The sequence below is a fragment of the Pagrus pagrus genome (genome assembly GCF_965226575.1).
Source record: "Pagrus pagrus genome assembly, chromosome: 19".
In the NCBI taxonomy this organism is placed as follows: Eukaryota; Metazoa; Chordata; class Actinopteri; order Spariformes; family Sparidae; genus Pagrus; species Pagrus pagrus.
The window spans coordinates 5,252,081-5,269,741 of NC_140203.1; the positions used below are offsets into that span (position 1 = coordinate 5,252,081).

Below are 17,661 nucleotides of genomic sequence, written 5' to 3' on the forward strand. Positions count from 1 at the left end.
CCCTAATATAAGGAATTTAACTTAATGTTTTAGAAAACGTAAAAATCGTAATTGCTCTTGAATTCCCAAATTTTATTGCGTTTTATTTTTGTTTCATTTCTATATGATTCGCTAGCTTTGCACCTATATTGTATGGAATTATATGTTATATGTTAACCACCTTGTAACCGGTTTTGATTGCCGCTATAGAAATAAAGGTTATTATTGTTCTTTGTTATTACAAAAGAAGGACAGGCTAGCTGGTTAGCATGCTAACTTCCGTATATCTCTGCAAGACGAGATGTCTTTGACAAAAACATGTATTTCTTCACATTTGGGTTAATAATTTTAGCACATTTTTGAATGTGTCTAACTAAAATGATAACATAATGTGTCTTTAAAGGACCCTAGAATGTGGAATTTGACTAAACATGAGCACAACGTTAAAGGGGCACTACGTAGTTTTGGAACAGAAATTCAAACTCATAATTTGAATATTTACAATATTAATGAGGTAATGATACAAACTCAAATATATTTATTTCTTCCATAACTGACTAAACAAGCTGTTCTCAGAGGAAAATAAGGTTGAAGCTACAAAAAGGTGTCAGGGTCCGCCACATATAAACAAAGTGAAACAGTATGGTCAGTATGTTTGTCACTGAAGATCTTTCTCTTCCAGTGCACCTTTAAGGCAACCTAAATCGACTGTTTGCACGTTTATGGAGGAAACTTGTGCTTTGAGACAACTGTCCTCCTCATCTTAGCACATAGTCTCTGTCTCACTTCATTTCCTGCACTAGGAGGAGGCATCCTCCCCCCTCTCCCTCCCCCCTCTCTTTGTAAACACACCCATTGATCCAGCCAGAGAGGACTGTGAGCGCAGGCGGAGGAGCGACACTCAGGAGCGGAGCAGCAGCAGCAGCGTTGGAGGAACGCCTCCTATCATCTCAGCTCATCCTTTTAAACACACTAAAGCCTTTTCTATTTCATTTAAAACTACTTCGGGAATCTGAGGCAGTCCCAGTGTAGTGCGTTATCTGAGGAGAAACGGCCTCTTCTCGCTCCAGCTTTTCGGGAATAACCACGGAGTTGTTACACTCCCCGAGCGCAAGGCTTGCATCGTGGCTCTTTCAGAAGTGGCATGTTCGAGGGATACCGCGGACACTATTGAACTCCTGCTTTCACCCAGAGAGGTAAAAATCTCACCCTTTTTATTTTGATGACATCTTACAAACAGATTGTTTTATTCTCCCGTTTTTCTGATCACCTGATGGATGGATGGGAAACTCGGGGGCTGTGGCAGAGAAAGCGCACCAGAAAAAAGAGGCTGATGCACAAAAGATTCTTGTTGACATTCACTGCTTGTGTCAGTGTTGTGTTATTACTAGTATTTACCCTGCACGTTGACGGTCCTGCTTCTTTTATTTTCACGCAATCTGCTCCACAGCTGCTCTCAGCCCTTTGTTGCACTCTCCCTCGCGTCTTGCTCCTTGCATACCCATGCATGCTGAAGAGGTTTTTCAAGGTGTGATCTTGTTATAAATGAATAAAAGTGAACAGGGGTTTGGTTTGGACACAGTGGAGCTCGATCAGATGTGTATGCACAGCTGGTTTGATATATTCTGTTGCAGATTAACATCGATGCAGATCAATAACAGCTCCATGTTTTGCGTTTTGTTTCATTTTTTTTTTCTTCCTCCAAGTGGCAGATGTACTGAGCTGGCCCATATGAGCCTGTGGTGTTTACTTTTGAAGTCTCTCCCTCCCCATCCCTCTCTTCCTGAGTCCATGGTTGACTGTGAACACCTGGCAATGATTTTAAAACAGACTGCAGCCAAAAGCCAGGCCTCAGCTCGGATACAGAGCAGAGCAGAGGCTCGCATGCCTCATTCACTGTGCGCTTTGTGAGTGTGGCATGTATGTGCTTTCCGGTTATGTGCCTGTGGATCTGCTTTCTGTGAGGGGGGATGAGGATGACAACTCTCACAGACTTCCAGCCAGATCTCAGTCTCTCACACTGCTGGAATAATCTCTTCCTCTCTAGGGTCAAATTACTGTTAGTGACCAAGAACCAATTATAATACCAAGAGCAGTGATTGTAAATGATAATTAATTTTATTATTGAATCCAGTTATTACTTATAGTGATTAATTGGGTGTTTAATGGTAAAATTAGGGAAAAAATCAACTTCTCATGTCTGATAAACTGTCAGAAACTTAAATGCAATCATGTTACGATGATACGTTAGAAAGAAAAGCAGCAAATTCTCACATTTGAGAAGCTGAAGCAGAGAATGTGTCGCATTTTTCACTATTTTTGCTTAAAAACAAATGAAACGTATATCAAAACAGGAGCTACAACAAATTATCACTAAATCAATTAGGCGATATCTGATTACAGCTTAAATGTGAATATTTTCTGATTTCTCTACGTTATCTTGGGCTTTTGACCATTTTCTGACATTTTATAGATCAAACAACTCGTCAACTAATCAATGAAATAATCGACAGATTAACCGACGATGAAAATAATCATTATTCTCGGCCCTAATCAAGACAATTGGTTATTTTTCTCGGTCAACTAATCGATCACAAGACTTACATATTTCTGCTCGTCTACTGGTATCTAATAGTTTCAGTGAGGTCTCTCTTTATATAACACTATAACTACGACCAGTGGAAGTCAAAGTGAATACATGAGTTTATTAAGTTCAAATAAGCAAATCAATCAAGCAAATATTGTATTTTCTCATACCTGGTTTATAAATGATATACAAATCTTAACATCAAGCCTCAAATCACCTGAAAATCAAGGTACCAACTAGTTCTTAGTGGTCAAAGTTGTTAAGATTAGTTTTCCTCCAGAAACGTCTTCATAATTAACAGCATCAGGGCTGCAACTAACAATTTCTTTTCTTTTGTATTCATCTGCTGATCCTTGAAGCTGAAGCTCAAAGTGGAGTCTTCAAATCGCTTGTTTTGTCCAATGAACAGTCTCAAAATTCAAAGATATTCAGTTTACAATCACTTAACAAGATTAGCGGCAAAGGCTCACCTTTGAGAAGCTGGAATCAGAGAGTGTTTGGTGTCATTTTTTTTTTGCAGTTTCAATCATTATTTGTCTTTTGATCAACTAATTTATTAATTATTTCCAATCTAATTCATGAAGAAAGTTTTGAAACACCTGACGTCAATCTCTGCCGGACAGCCGTCAAGAATTTCACAACAGCTTGTTTACTGTCAGCAACTAGGTTAAAGCAATAATCAGATTTGAGTGGTTATTTGGGGTTGCAGTAATCTGATTTCCCCCCAATAATCTGTGTTTACACGTGTTGGGTTAATATCCAGAGGGACGTCTGGTAGTTTGCAGTCTGAGGTGGTGTTTATGATCAAGGAGAATACAAGGAACACAACTTGTACCAGACTCCATGCAAGAAAATATCGTTTTAAACTCTGAAACCATCCAAGTTTCTGTTTGATTCTGTTGGTTTTGCATAGAATAATAATAAAAAATCCTTACTGGACCATTTCCATTTAAATCACAAGTAAATGAACACTGGGTTTCCAGGACTTGCAGGCTTAGTTGGTAGTCCAGGCTTTATCCTTTAATATGCAAATGATTTAAGTATCTGTTTTACGGCTCCTCTCTTTGTTCAGCTCTCCTGCTCCCACTGTATGTGTGAGCTCATTTATCCAGCAGACGTTTGTTTGATAAAATGCAAAATTTAAGATTAAAACAAGCAAAACACCTTCAGCACCTGTATGAGGCTGTATGTAATTTAATGGGACACTGGTAGGGGAATAAAAAAACAAAAAGTAACGTGCAGGCTGTGATTGTCATGATTTGAAATTAAGAGAGAGACCGAAATTATAATGAGCAAATGGTTGAGTAGATAAGTAGAAAGTTGAGCAAAGAATCTGAGACATTTTAAACTTCTTGGCTCAAAGTTTTATTTGGACAACAGAGCAAAATATTTGGCATTTCTGAGAACTAGGTTCTGTCATGCCATGCCATTATCGAGATGAGAAAGCAGCTCTGTGAGTCATTTCAGAGAGGAAATGGTTATACTTTGGAAGTCAGCACTGGCACAGAAACAACAGATTGTTTGATAAAAGGGGCTGCAACGATGATGTTTACTCCTATGGTGATTTCAGGTGAGGCACAATTGTTCTTATTTTAATTTCACCATCTCTCCTAGGAGCAGAAAATGACTGTTGATTTGTTCTCAATCATTTTACCGAGTCCCCCTTGTGACTAATCAAAGTGTTGTCCTGCCTCGGACCTTGACTACTCAAGGTTACAATTAATAAAACGCTAATTATAAGTACATGCAAAACCTCTCCAATTAAGTGCCTGATTTATTACGACCACTTATTCAAATCAAGCCATTTGCAACTTCTAATTAGAAAACATGTGCTGCGGTAGCTGTATGCATGTGTGGGAGGTGACGTGCAGGTGAGAGAGCAGGTTAGGACATTCTCATTATAGCAGAGCCAGAGGCCAGAAGATGACGAGTTGCCAGTTTTGTCAGTGCTGGAATGCAACAAATCCTGTCGAGCCAAGGTTTGCGGTTGGTTTTGTATGTCATCAAGTCGTGATAAATTATTTTCTGCCTCTTATAATTATTGTGAAATATGACTTGGAAAGCGATGTATTTTTGTTTGTATGAATTAAGTCCTCCCACATTCAAGAGAACACGTTTTAAATGGAATACATTCATCGCTGAGACTACAGTGTACCTGAAAGCTGCGAGAACACCTGTGAAACGTTTAGTTTTAGTGTCTTTTTTTTCCCTCCACAGGCTGCTTATTCTTGTTTATTCAAGCGTGTCACATTTATGAGTCATTGTAGTTTCAATATTAAACCAGATTTTTTTCTTTGTGAAGTCTTCGGGATTGGAATAACAAGACTAAAGAGTCTACAGCCGTCTTAGCACCGCTGTGACGCTGTACTGAGTGGTGTTTTGAGTTAAATGCTAACATATTTAAAGGATAAGTTCAGCCAAAAAAAGAAAATTCAGTAATTATCTAACTACCCTCATGCCAATGGAACGTCGGGTGAAGTTTCGTAGTCCTCAAAAGATTTCTTGAGCTTCACAGCAAAACAGCATTGTAGGCTAGAATTCATTGCACCCTACAACGCATGACTTGTTTTGAAATACACAAAAAAAAAAAAACATAAAATGGCTCCAAACAGCTTAATCCAAGTCTACAAGATCCCAAATCGATTTGAAAAAGAAATTATTTACACCTTTGGTCAAGCTTGTGCACCCACTTAAGACAGGCTGCATGCTAACGCTTTTAGGTTTGCAGGTACGGTAAAGATTTCGGTGTAAATAACATCTTTTCCAATCCATTTGGGATCTTGGGACTTCTGGAGACTTGGACTATGGCGGACGAGCTATATGGAGACATTTTAAACAAGTCCACATCTTTTTCAGTTGTTTCGGAGAATGCTACAAACGTCACCTGACTTTCCATCCACATTGAAGTGAGTTGATAATGACTTAATTTTTTCCTTTTGGGGTTAACTTATCCTTTTAGGAAGTCTAATGTGTACTAGTTTACCATTTTAGTTTAGCATGTTAGCATGCTTACATTTGCTGATTAGCACTAAACAAAGCTGACAAAGTGGTTGATATTCCATTAATTCTGCAGGTATTTGGTCGTGGGAACATGAACGCCTGTATGAACTTTCATGACAAACCATCCAAAACATCAGGGGATTACCAGTTGCAAGTCAGTATACTTCATCCTCTGGGCACCATGAATGTCCTAAACCAAATTTCATAACAATCCATTCAGTAGTTGCTGATATAACCAGACAAGTCTGAACCAAATTGGAGGACTGAGTGACATTGCCATCCCCAGAGGCATGCTGCTAGCTTGGCCAAAAACATGAAACTCATGCCATCATATTGGCTGAAAACAAATACACACAGTTGTGCACAAAGAATATTTAAAGCTAACACATGCTGCAGGTTGTGTTTTCTCCGTTGACAGCTGCTACGAAACAGCCTGGGTGAAAATAAAAACATTACATAGAGCAGCTGGTGTGGGGAGTAGGTTTAACTGGAATTTAATCATAACCCTTGAACTTATGACAGGGAACAATACAGTTCTGTTGAAGCCGAAGGTGTGAATAACACTACTCGCCGGAAAGCCCCGCTGGACTTTGATTTGTATGTGCAGGGTTCACGCCCCATTGTCTATTCATAAGACAGCATTCTGAGGATTTTGGAGAAGATGATGCAACTGAAGGAAAATGGGAACTGTCCGCTCCGCTCTGCAGCTGGTTCACAGAGGAGTCACTTACACCACCTGGAAACTTTTGAACTTGGAAGTCTTGAAGTGGTGGTTTACCTAAAATCTTTCTTTTGAGAATCAAATCACCTGTAGAGGGATGCACGGTTGATTTTATTGGGTTTTTTTTATTGGTATTGGTGAAATTGGAGAGAAGAGAAGAAGAAAAAGCCTTTCTTACCCTGCGGTGTTCATAAAATCCAGGTTATGATTAACTTTTACAAGACAAAAATTTTAAACGATCAGTTATCTGATCCGTTTTTGGCCATTAAAAACAAGTAATTATCGGTTATTGTCTTGACTTCAGTCAGTCATAATGGAGAAATATAACTATATAAAGAAATATGATGGCAATAAAAGCATAGGTGAATACACAACGTCTTGTCATGGTGTCAGTCACCTCAAACCCCTGAGCTCTGCAATACGTCTTTAACTTAAGTCTTTAACTGTGTGTGACAGCCTGCAGGAGTGTTTTAGTACATTTTATGGATGTTTTCATTCTTTTTCGTCTTGAAAAGTTGTTATCTTTGGATTCAACTGATGGATTGAAGCTGCTATCAGCTGTTAGCTCATGCCTGTTTAGATGTTAAATGGCAGCTTTTGGTTGTATAATTAGTCTTTGAGGTTTACTCTTTAAGATTGAGCAATGTCCTGTCACTCCTAAATCATCTGTGGTGACCTAGAAGAACACTTAAAAATGACTGCAAGTCTGGTCAAAGTATCTGACAGCTGTGGATTTACTAGGTCACACAGGGACTCTGCAAACAGAGTGAAGGAGGCACTTGACGTGTCCGGAAATTGGGTGGAATAAATGTGAGCTCGGAGCGAGGACAGAGCAAGGACGGTGGAGATGGGAGCTGCGACTTTCTGGAGGGGAGTGGAGTAAATTCGGTGCATTTCTCAGAGGCTTAAAAGAGTCCTGCTGTCTCTTTCTTTCCTCTTTTCTTAAAGAGCTCTGCAAAGGGACTTACTTGTAAATCATGGTATCTCTAAAAGAGGGGGATTAGTACTGCTTGGAGCCAAAAGCGGAAAAGCCCTCTAGTCTCCGCGAGAAGACAATTGTTATCTACTTGACCTTCATAACTCCCAGACGTATGCTGTTTTGCAACTTGCTATCACTGCATCCCTTGTCTCTCTATCTCTTGAGAAGGATTGCAATACTCTCCAAAAAAATCATTCATCATGTTCACGGTTGCAAAATGCATTATTTCAACATCGCAGTGTGCATATTAAATAGATGAAGCTGAGAATATTTATTAAGGAAAATGAAGGCACACTTTAACAGTTGATTGAAAGCTGCTAAAACTCTTGCAGTCTGCTTATCGCATGACTAATCTTACAGACAAACAGTCTAGTCTCTCTGATAAACATCATTTCGGCTGATTTACAGTGATTACACACTGCGTTTGCATACAAGCTAACAAGTCTCTCGTGCATATTTTGCATCCAACTTAAAACTGAGTGGACGATAATTAGGAATATAAAAAAAGATGTAGTGCTTGTGCGCCAAAGTTAATATCTTTTGAGAAATGGCTGGGCTAATTAGTGATGGACGGGTCGAAGGTGGAAGAGGAGCATGGAGGAGTCGAGACCTTCAGTGAATTCAGAGTGAGATTGAATGATAGAAGATCAATTCTCAGAACTATCAAATGATCTGATTTCGTTCTTTATGCTGTGTTAACGCACATATCATGACCAAAAACTTGTCTCCTCTCTAATGTAAACTCATTTTTATGTCTTCATCAGTTGAAATGAGAATTCTTCGACTAGCAGATATAATTGAAGTCATTTATTTAATGAAGGACTTTTCTCTTGTTGTCTTACCTGTACATCAAAGACATCCCTTTATTGAATTTCATAATTGTTTCTTAAATCTTGGCTAACTACAAAAAAAAGTCATCTACTTTAGAAAATGAAATGCATTAAAGAGAGATCTTTTGTTTTCTTGTCTTGTCTTTTTCAGGATTCAATGAAAATGTCCGTGTGCGTCCATGAGAACCGGAAATCAAGAGCCAGCACTGGCTCTATGAACATCTACCTGTTCCACAAGTCCTCCTATGCCGACAGTGTCCTCATGCACCTGAACTCACTCCGGCAGCAGCGGCTTTTCACGGACGTCCTGCTTCATGCCGGGAGCCGCTCCTTCCCCTGTCATCGCGCCGTGCTGGCAGCATGCAGCCGCTACTTTGAGGCCATGTTCAGCGGTGGGCTGAGGGAGAGCCAGGCCAGTGAGGTTGACTTCCGTGACTCCATCCATCCGGAGGTTTTAGAGCTCCTGCTGGATTACGCTTACTCGTCACGTGTGGTCATCAATGAGGAGAATGCAGAGTCACTGCTAGAGGCTGGGGACATGCTAGAGTTTCAGGACATCCGGGATGCCTGTGCTGAATTCCTAGAGAGAAACCTTCACCCGTCTAACTGCCTTGGCATGCTGTTGTTGTCTGACGCCCACCAGTGCACCAAGCTGTCAGAGCTCTCCTGGGGCATGTGCCTCAGCAACTTTCCCGCTATTTGCAAGACAGAGGACTTCCTCCAACTGCCCAAAGATATGGTGGTGCAGCTTTTGTCACATGAGGAGCTAGAGACAGAAGATGAGAGACTGGTTTATGAAGCGGCACTCAACTGGATCAACTATGACCTGGAAAAGAGGCACTGCCACCTTCCAGAGCTCCTGAGAACGGTTCGCCTGGCTCTGCTGCCTGCCATCTTTCTCATGGAGAACGTGTCAACAGAAGAGCTGATCAACGCCCAGGCCAAGAGCAAGGAGCTGGTGGATGAAGCTATCCGATGTAAGCTGAAGATCCTGCAGAATGATGGCGTCGTCAACAGCCCGTGTGCACGACCAAGGAAAACCAGCCATGCCCTCTTTCTTCTGGGTGGGCAGACTTTCATGTGTGATAAGTTGTACCTGGTGGACCAGAAAGCCAAAGAGATCATCCCCAAGGCTGACATCCCCAGCCCCAGGAAGGAGTTCAGCGCCTGCGCCATCGGCTGCAAGGTGTACATCACTGGTGGAAGAGGCTCAGAGAATGGTGTGTCCAAAGATGTATGGGTCTACGACACTGTCCATGAAGAATGGTCGAAGGCGGCGCCCATGCTCATTGCCAGGTTTGGTCATGGCTCTGCAGAGCTGAAACACTGCCTCTACGTGGTAGGAGGTCACACCGCAGCAACTGGCTGCCTCCCGGCCTCTCCGTCTGTATCACTCAAACAGGTGGAGCAGTTTGACCCAGTGGCAAACAAGTGGACCATGGTTGCTCCTTTGAGAGAAGGTGTTAGCAATGCAGCAGTCGTCAGCGTCAAACTCAAGCTCTTTGCCTTTGGAGGAACCAGCGTCACCCATGACAAGCTGCCCAAGGTGCAGTGCTACGATCCGCAGGAGAACCGATGGACTGTGCCGGCATCCTGCCCACAGCCGTGGCGCTACACAGCGGCCGCCGTGCTGGGAAACCAGATCTTTGTCATGGGCGGGGACACAGAGTTCTCAGCATGCTCAGCTTATAAATTCAGCAGTGAGACCTACCAGTGGACTAAAGTGGGCGACGTGACGGCCAAGCGGATGAGCTGCCAGGCTGTGGCGTCGGGGAACAAACTGTATGTGGTGGGTGGGTACTTTGGCACGCAGCGGTGTAAAACTTTGGACTGCTATGACCCCACCTTGGATGCTTGGAACAGCATCACCACTGTGCCATACTCGCTCATTCCCACTGCTTTCGTCAGTACCTGGAAACATCTGCCTGCTTGAGACCCAAAACCTTCTACCTGCACCCTTTCCCTGAGGTGAGTTCGACCTCTCATGTCTCTTTGTGTGTCTGAAAGGATGAATCCACCGATTTTTCACCTCAAAATCTGTTTACAGGTCTTTGGGAGCACTCCTTCATATGTTGAGGCTCCAGAGGGAGCAAAAATCTGATGAATTGCCTGAAGTGATATATCTTGAGTCAGTATCTGCTGGGTCTGAAGACAAGAAAAAAATAAATCTGGGGGTGTGGAGGTAGAAAGAAGTGAGCTTACCTGACCTCAGTAGCTGCTCCTCATCTCTGTTTGAGGCCAGTGGCCCGAGGCTACATTAGCATAACACACACCAGAATCTCTGACTTAACTGTTGGCAGTCAGGTTGCATTGTGCATAATGTACTAGGTTTTGACAAGGAAGAAAAAGGAGATATCTCTGAAGAAACCTCTGGCTTCTGGAGTACTCTTTGTGGCATCTTTTCCTCTTCCCGTCTATAAAACATTGATTCAGTTGCATTTTTGATGTATTAATTAATATATTTATTAAAATGAATTAGTGCTCAGTCCATTTGGGATTTGTGAAGCAGACCACCAGACGAGGCAAAATTGAGGGCTAGATCTGCTAAATGAAACATGATTCTCAGTTAATTTCCTTTCCTTTCCCTGTAATTACTTTATATTAATATAAAGGCAACATTTTAGGAATTATGCAACCTAAAGGAGCAGTTCACCCAAAAATGATAATTCAGTCATTATTTACTCTGTGCCGATGGAAGATCAGGTGAAGTTTTGTTCCTTTAATACTCAAGTACAACAAAGACATTATAAACTTGAATAAAGAAAAACCTTCAGGAGAAGGAGAAGGAGAAGGAGAGGATGGAGCTCCAGGGGAGGGAGAGTGGACCAGTGGGGGCATTGATAGGAGCTTGTGTGCGTTGGTTAAGTGAGTTATGTGGCTGTGGGGATGGGCCGAAGGACAGAGAGGGTAATTGAAAGAGAATAGGATACTTTTATTGCTCCTGCGGGGGAAATCCCTCTAAGAGGGGAACGGGGGTCTGCCAATTAGACAAGCCACACACCAGCAGGCTACAACACCCTGGCGAGTATAATCCACTCTCAGTCGCCTTCCTTTGATGAGGTTATGGTCTTTACGCTGGGTGAGAGGGAGGCAGCCGGCGACTCATGCAGTGTCGGAAACCATTCATCATCAGTTACAAGTAGAGGTGACTGAGAGAAGTGGCAGCGAGGGAAGTGAGGAGGGAGAGTTGTAGGGCTAGATAGCGTCAGTACCCCCCCACCCCAGCTCAGTCAGACACACATCATCCTTGATGGTCTCGCTCTGACAATTTACTGTTGAACTCGACAGTCTCTTCTGCCTCCATCTACGTCTTCTTGGCCTCGTTCTAACCCCGCTCTCCCTACAGTGATGATAAACAGGTCAGACGTATGTGGAGCATGTGTAGTCAGCTGGCAAACCTGGTCTTTCTGCATGCTGCAGGCTCATGATCACATAACATCACATATACCCTATACCGATGCCCCCACACATACCCATGCAGGCAGGCAGGCAAGGCAGTGTATTTGTTGAAATGGCTGTAGGCCCTCAGCTCCTGAGAAAGCGAAGGAGAGAGTGACTCCCCAGCTGTCCAGCACAGCAAAGTCTCCCCATTTGATAATGCCAGGAAGCAGCTCAGAGCAGCTTCACTGCTGCGATACAGTGATGTCCCTCCTCTCCACAGGATGAAATATTTGTCCCTTTCTTTTCAGTGACTCATCTCTGAAAAGGAGAGACTGGACTGAAGGTTTTAACTATCTCTAAGCCAATGCTACACAGTGCTCAGTGAAGGATATAATCCCGCCACTAATTTAATACAGAATTTGTTTTATGGTGCGCCTGCCTGTCATGGCAACTGACAGTCTACTCCCTGAACGCCGTGAAAAGACGAAAATGTGGAGGAACGGAAAAGAAGGCTGACTGTTTAGGAATGAAAGGGGGAGGAAGTATGTAAGACCTCACAGAAGGAGATTGTAGCTGTGAGAGAAGAAAGAAGTTCCCTCTCAGTTTTTCCCAGGGGAACAATTTGAACTTGTCTGAGATTCCTTCTTTTTAGATTTTTTTATTTTTTTTCCTCTGGAAAGCTCTTTGTAGTGACGAATAGTACTGACATTTCAACAAATGCAGGATTTTTGACTTCCTTGCTATATTTTCAGGTTGACTATTGGTTGTTTTAGATATTAAGAAGCTATTTCCACTGCCTTAAGTGTAGAAAGGTCCAATTGATTGAGCTGAGATGCAGCTTTTAAGCCAGGAAAGAGTCACTTTAATGGTGTGTTGTGTCACCGTATCAAGCCTGACTATGTTTTCCAGGTAATCCAAGAATATGACTATGACTAAATGAAAGAATGTATCATCTCAACAAATGAGTCAGTGTCTACATACAGTTTAGTCTAAAGTAACCTGATCAGCGTCATCTGGCTTCCAATTCCCATATCAGTGTGGGAATTTAAATGGAAGAAGCATGGTGTAGGCTATATGAGCACAGTGTAAAGGGAATCATTTGACATTTTGGGCAATACGCTTAAGCCTATTTAATTTCTTGCAGAGAATAAGTTGAGAAGATCAAGATGACTCATTTCTTTAGGCTAAATAGCCCAAGAAGCTACAGCCGACAGCCGTTTAACAGTTAGCTTAGCTACACTCCAATAAGTTTTCTGGGGCATAAACTCCCATAAAACCACAATGTGATGTCTTTACACTTGATATGATGTTTTAATTAGTGAGCTTTAGAGTTATTGGACAGAGCTGGCCAGCTAGCAAGCTGTTTCCCCTCTCTCCCGCCTTTTTGCCAAATTCACCCACTGCTGGATTTAGCTTTGTATTTAGTTAACAAACATAAGAGTGCGCATCGAAGCTTTCATCTAACTTTTGGCAACAATGTCCAAAAAATTCTAAATATTCCCTTAAAAAACATTTGGGGTCACGTTTGCAAGATGTAGCCTAACCTAAATCAGAGCTAGCATGTAGTTTAAATGCACCAGTAGTAGCTACTTTACTACTTTAATTAATTAATTGATGATTTCTGGTAACATGAAACTGTATGTCTGTTTTCCTGTTTTTCCCGCCTTTATGCTAAGTTAACCAACTGCTGGATTTAGCTTTGTTTTTAGTTTACGGATATGAGAGCGGCATCAATCTTCTCATCTACATCATGGCAACAACGCCACAAAAATGTCTAAATATTCCTTAAAAACTTTTGCTTTCACTTTTGCAAAATACAAGTCAGAGCTAGCATGCGGTTTAAATGCACCAGTAGCAGTGCAGAAGAAAGCTAGCATACTCTGTTGCTCAAGCTAGGCAACATTGATGAATAAATGTATGTATTTCTCTAAATGCTAACATGAATCTAATGCTTAGCTAGTCTTTTATGGATTTCATGTACATTGATTGAGGCTTCATCAGCAGCAACACGTCCAAATTGCTAGCCACCGAGTGGAAAGTGCTATTTGGGTTTTACCTAATCTCAACAGGGGAAGGGAAAGAAGAGCCATAGATCTCCAAACAGAGACAGCTGATCATATTACATTCACATTAGATGCAGAGAGGGCTGCCAAGCCTGTAACCATCTGTGCCTCATACATAAGTACATATTAAGTAATAGCTTTAAAAATGGAAAGGCCAGAGTGAAATTCTGAGAGTAAAACACGCTCAGATGTGAAAAGTGTAGTAGGCTGTGGGGGAGAGAAGAAGCTTGACGACAGCCAGACTGTAGGCTAAGGAAACAGGAGTGGGCGGATTTACCAAGTCTGTGAGTCTAGCAGGATTTATACAATGGATACATGAGCAGTAGTTTCACAGTGTATAGTAATATAGTAGCTCTTAAAGTGTAATCTAATGTTACTGTTGTAAAAATGTAATTGTACAGGGATTTTTGAGGCAGCAGGAGTAAATAAAATGCAATTTTACAAGATCAACATCACAAGAAGTAAAAGGCCTCACAAGAGCTAAATATCAAAACTATAGCATCGTACAGGTGTCTATACATCCGTAACTCTTTCCAGGAGCCGTCGCCTTGTTTTTCTTGATGTGCCGGCTGTTATTTCAAGCTTTGAATTAAAAAGTCACCTTTAAACTGTCAAGCTTTTTTATTTCAGGTGTCTTCACACGTCTTATCAGCCCGTTAAACAAGTTTCTCCTCTCCTCTTCCTCAGATATCCCTGTTTTGCATCATCTACTGGACTCCCAACTGTGAAGAAGCACACGTCATCTTCCTCCAAAAAGAGACACTGAGCAGTGATGTACAGACACCCGCATTCATCTCGATGTCGCAAAGATGCAGAGCCAGAAACACGTACGGCCGGACACTTTCACTGGAATGATGTCACCTCTCGTTTCCGAGAAGGAAGCTGAGACACGCAGTAAAGTCGCTCACGCAAACAAACCAAACAAAACTGCCGCTTGTTATGTGAGACTCCAACCTTGTGTACATCTGGCGTACAGTGCTTTCATGCTGCCATACGATGACTTCAAAACATGTTATACACAAACCTGCATTTTCCCCATGTAGTCATCACAGGCTTGTGAGGATCTGTATTGATGTTTTTTTCTCTATGATAAACAAGAAGAAAAAAAAAAACTCTTTTCATTGAGACTGCAATGTATAGCATGATGGATGTTCTATTTAGACTGAGGGAGGGAGAATGCAATGATTGGTGTGCCGACGAACCGAACGCAGCTCAGATTGACTGAGCATAGCTGATTTATTAAAAAAAAAGGCACAATGAAGGAGCAAACCTCCCCCTTCTCTCGTCTTATAAGCTCTTCTGTTTGACCCCTGGTATCTTCTTTTTTCTTCTTCTTCTTTCAAAGACGTGCTCCGACACAGAAACCGACCTTTGAGCGTTCCTCTTATGAAGGCTTTGGCAGTTTGCTGTCACTGCGAGCCACGAGGTGTTGACGACCAACACCAGCTGAGGTTGAGGAGGACTGAGGGGGGATCTGTGCGTGGCGCAGGAGGTCGCGACCTTACATGTTTGCTGTTTTGCAGCTACGCATTAATGCCCCCCCCCCCCGCTGAGCGCCGGTTAACTAACCCACTGTACGCGGGGATGTTTTTTACGACGCTGTCGCATTCAGCTGTACACTTAATGCTGTAAGAGACCGGCTGTGCTTTCTGTTATTCTGATAAAAGCAGCGGCTCGCTTGCTGAGTCATAGCTGAACCCTTTGTAGAGCATGTCCACTCATAGTGATTCAGTAAAACTGGCATGAACTCTTCGCTGTGGTCACAGAAAATCTTGTCACCTTAACCTAAACTGAGAATGAATCAGTTTTCTTGTTAAAACTTGCTGCAATGTAGTCTTAATTTATATGACAATGATTACTGTGTTATGTTAATATGTTTAATCCTATTTATTTCTTCTCTGCCTGCATTCTTATGTGAATGTATGTTTTCCGGTAGTGTCATGCATGGCCAGGTGTTGTGTTTTTATTTGATCTCAGTCAGGCTGCATTTTGCACAGTTCAGTCTTTCCCAGGAGGAGCTTGTTCTTTTAAAAGAGACAGAGGTGCACCTCTCCCAGGGTTTTTCAGGAAGAATGGCTCGGATTACCGGTGGTGTGACGCAGTTTAGGCCACAGGGTCGCTTTCCCAAATAAGAAGACTGAAAGGGAGTTGAAAGAAATATTCATTTTTACTTCTTATAAATTCTCTTTAAGCTCTAACCTGGGTCCAAACCTGTCTTAAATCACCCCGTACCAACAAAACAAGAAGATATAGGAACCATAAAACTGATAAGAACGATGCAGTTTGCGACCTAGTAACCGTCGGGGACGTCACAGAGTAACCCCGACATGGTTAAGAATGTCTTCGCAGCTGTCCTTTGGGGCAGCTGGAGGACCGTCACATGTGCTAACTTGGCTCCTCGGGGGTGATAACCAACAGTCTTCTTCACCACTGGGTTGAGAGTAGAGTTGAATCCAGTAAGCTGTGCATCGAAAAGGGCAGACACCGCAGTGCTTTTCACCATAGTGTCAACGATGAGCATTAAGATAAAAGAAGAAAAAAAAAAAAAACAAGCAAGTTTCTAAAGACCAAAAAGAGAGAATGTCTTAAACACTTGCATACTTGGTAACTCCGATAAGTGTTTTTGTCTCTGTGTCCGTCTCGGTGACCTGAACATTGACGTTTTGCAATTGAACATTAATGGAATCATTGAACTTCAATGTAAGAGGTAATGTTTGTGGTGTTACATGTATATATTTTTTTCAAAACGTCCGTCCGCGTGGATTCATGACAAACAAAATCAAATCTGTGGGGTAGAATTGGTCAACCGCTCTGTAAATTCCTGCTCTGCTCACAAAAGTCCATCTTTTTATTGGCAATCTTCAAGACTTCAATGGGAGACCCTCGTGGCTCCATAGTGTTGACCTCCTCCGACCACTGAACACAGAGCCCGTGGCCCCCCACCAATCAGACAACGGCGTTTCTGTCCCATAGAACCCAAGTTTCCCCGGCAACAGCGAGTACTGAATGCCCCTTCAATTTGCACCTTATTGCTGAGTGGCATTTCCCATTTCTACTCCCGTCCTATCCTCTTGTTTTATCTGGAAATCCAGCTGGCTCTCCGATTGGAGCGGAGTATCCTGCTTCACATAATGATGTAAATTAGACAGAATGAAAAAAGAACGCTGTCAGTGTGCATCGGTTTCATTTTTTTTTTTCTTTTTGTCATGTAAGAGTTTTGATTTCTATTTTTTATGGCATTATTTTGTACATGTGATTTTTTTCACAATGTGAAATTCATGGCTAATAAACATAAGAGTTTTTTCCTCTTGACTGTAAAGCCTTGTGTCTTCTGTGTTCATGCGATGGATTCGGGAAGGGGAGAGCATATAGGCTGCTTTTTCTCATTACTGCATGTTTCGCATATTTAGGCAGCTTTGGAGTGAACACGGCAGCCTAAAGTGTCCTGAGGTATTTAAGGCAGTATATCATGCGTACAGCTTTTGTTCTGTGGAGGAGGGACTGAAATCATCTTATCTATGCCTCTGGCTTCTAAGCTTCCTGCACAAGAACAGGCGAAACACAGCCAGATACTTTCCCTTTCTCTGTCAAGTCACCTTGGCAACGGCAACCTTTATCTGCAAACTGTGGGGGCTGGAGGAGAACATGAAATCTTAAAAAGGCACCTCTCTCTGCTCTCCCCCTCCTCCCTCCCCTGGCCTGCCTCCCCTCTCACTTCCTACGCCCCTTCTCACACTTTTCATCAGTGAAAACGCTTCGCGAAAAAGCTGCCTCGCCAGTTGTGCGCTCGCCTGGTTTGTAACAAGTCGAACATCCCATTAGTGAGCGACTGCAGAGCTCACTGCCTCCGCTGCAGCTCGCTGTTTACATTCCTCGCTCTGACGCGACTCCTGACCGGTGACATGAGGTTGAGAAACACCAGTTTTTCTGGATCCTGACCCTCATGCGTTCGCAAACAAAAAGTGTACCGAGGGGGAGGGGAGAGCTTGGGAAATAAACAAGCACTGCTTTGGCTTTCACAATATGTGCTGACGCGTTGCAGCGAGCTGTGAAAATAATCAGATCTACGTTAAGATTCAAGATTGTTTCAAGATGATTTTTCTCAAGCTCTCTCAGGCGAA

The 17,661-nt window shown here is 42.4% G+C and overlaps 1 protein-coding gene across 1 annotated transcript; it reads left to right on the forward strand.

Annotated features, from left to right (window-relative positions):
* Positions 1–1,000: 1,000 nt before the first annotated feature.
* enc1 (ectodermal-neural cortex 1) lies at positions 1,001–16,852 on the forward strand. The gene is made up of 3 exons (XM_084382376.1): positions 1,001–1,175; positions 8,248–10,064; positions 14,228–16,852. The coding sequence occupies exon 2, from the start codon at positions 8,254–8,256 to the stop codon at positions 10,027–10,029; it is 1,776 nt and encodes a 591-aa protein (XP_084238502.1). The 5' UTR covers positions 1,001–1,175; positions 8,248–8,253; the 3' UTR covers positions 10,030–10,064; positions 14,228–16,852.
* The last annotated feature ends 809 nt before the right edge of the window (positions 16,853–17,661 follow it).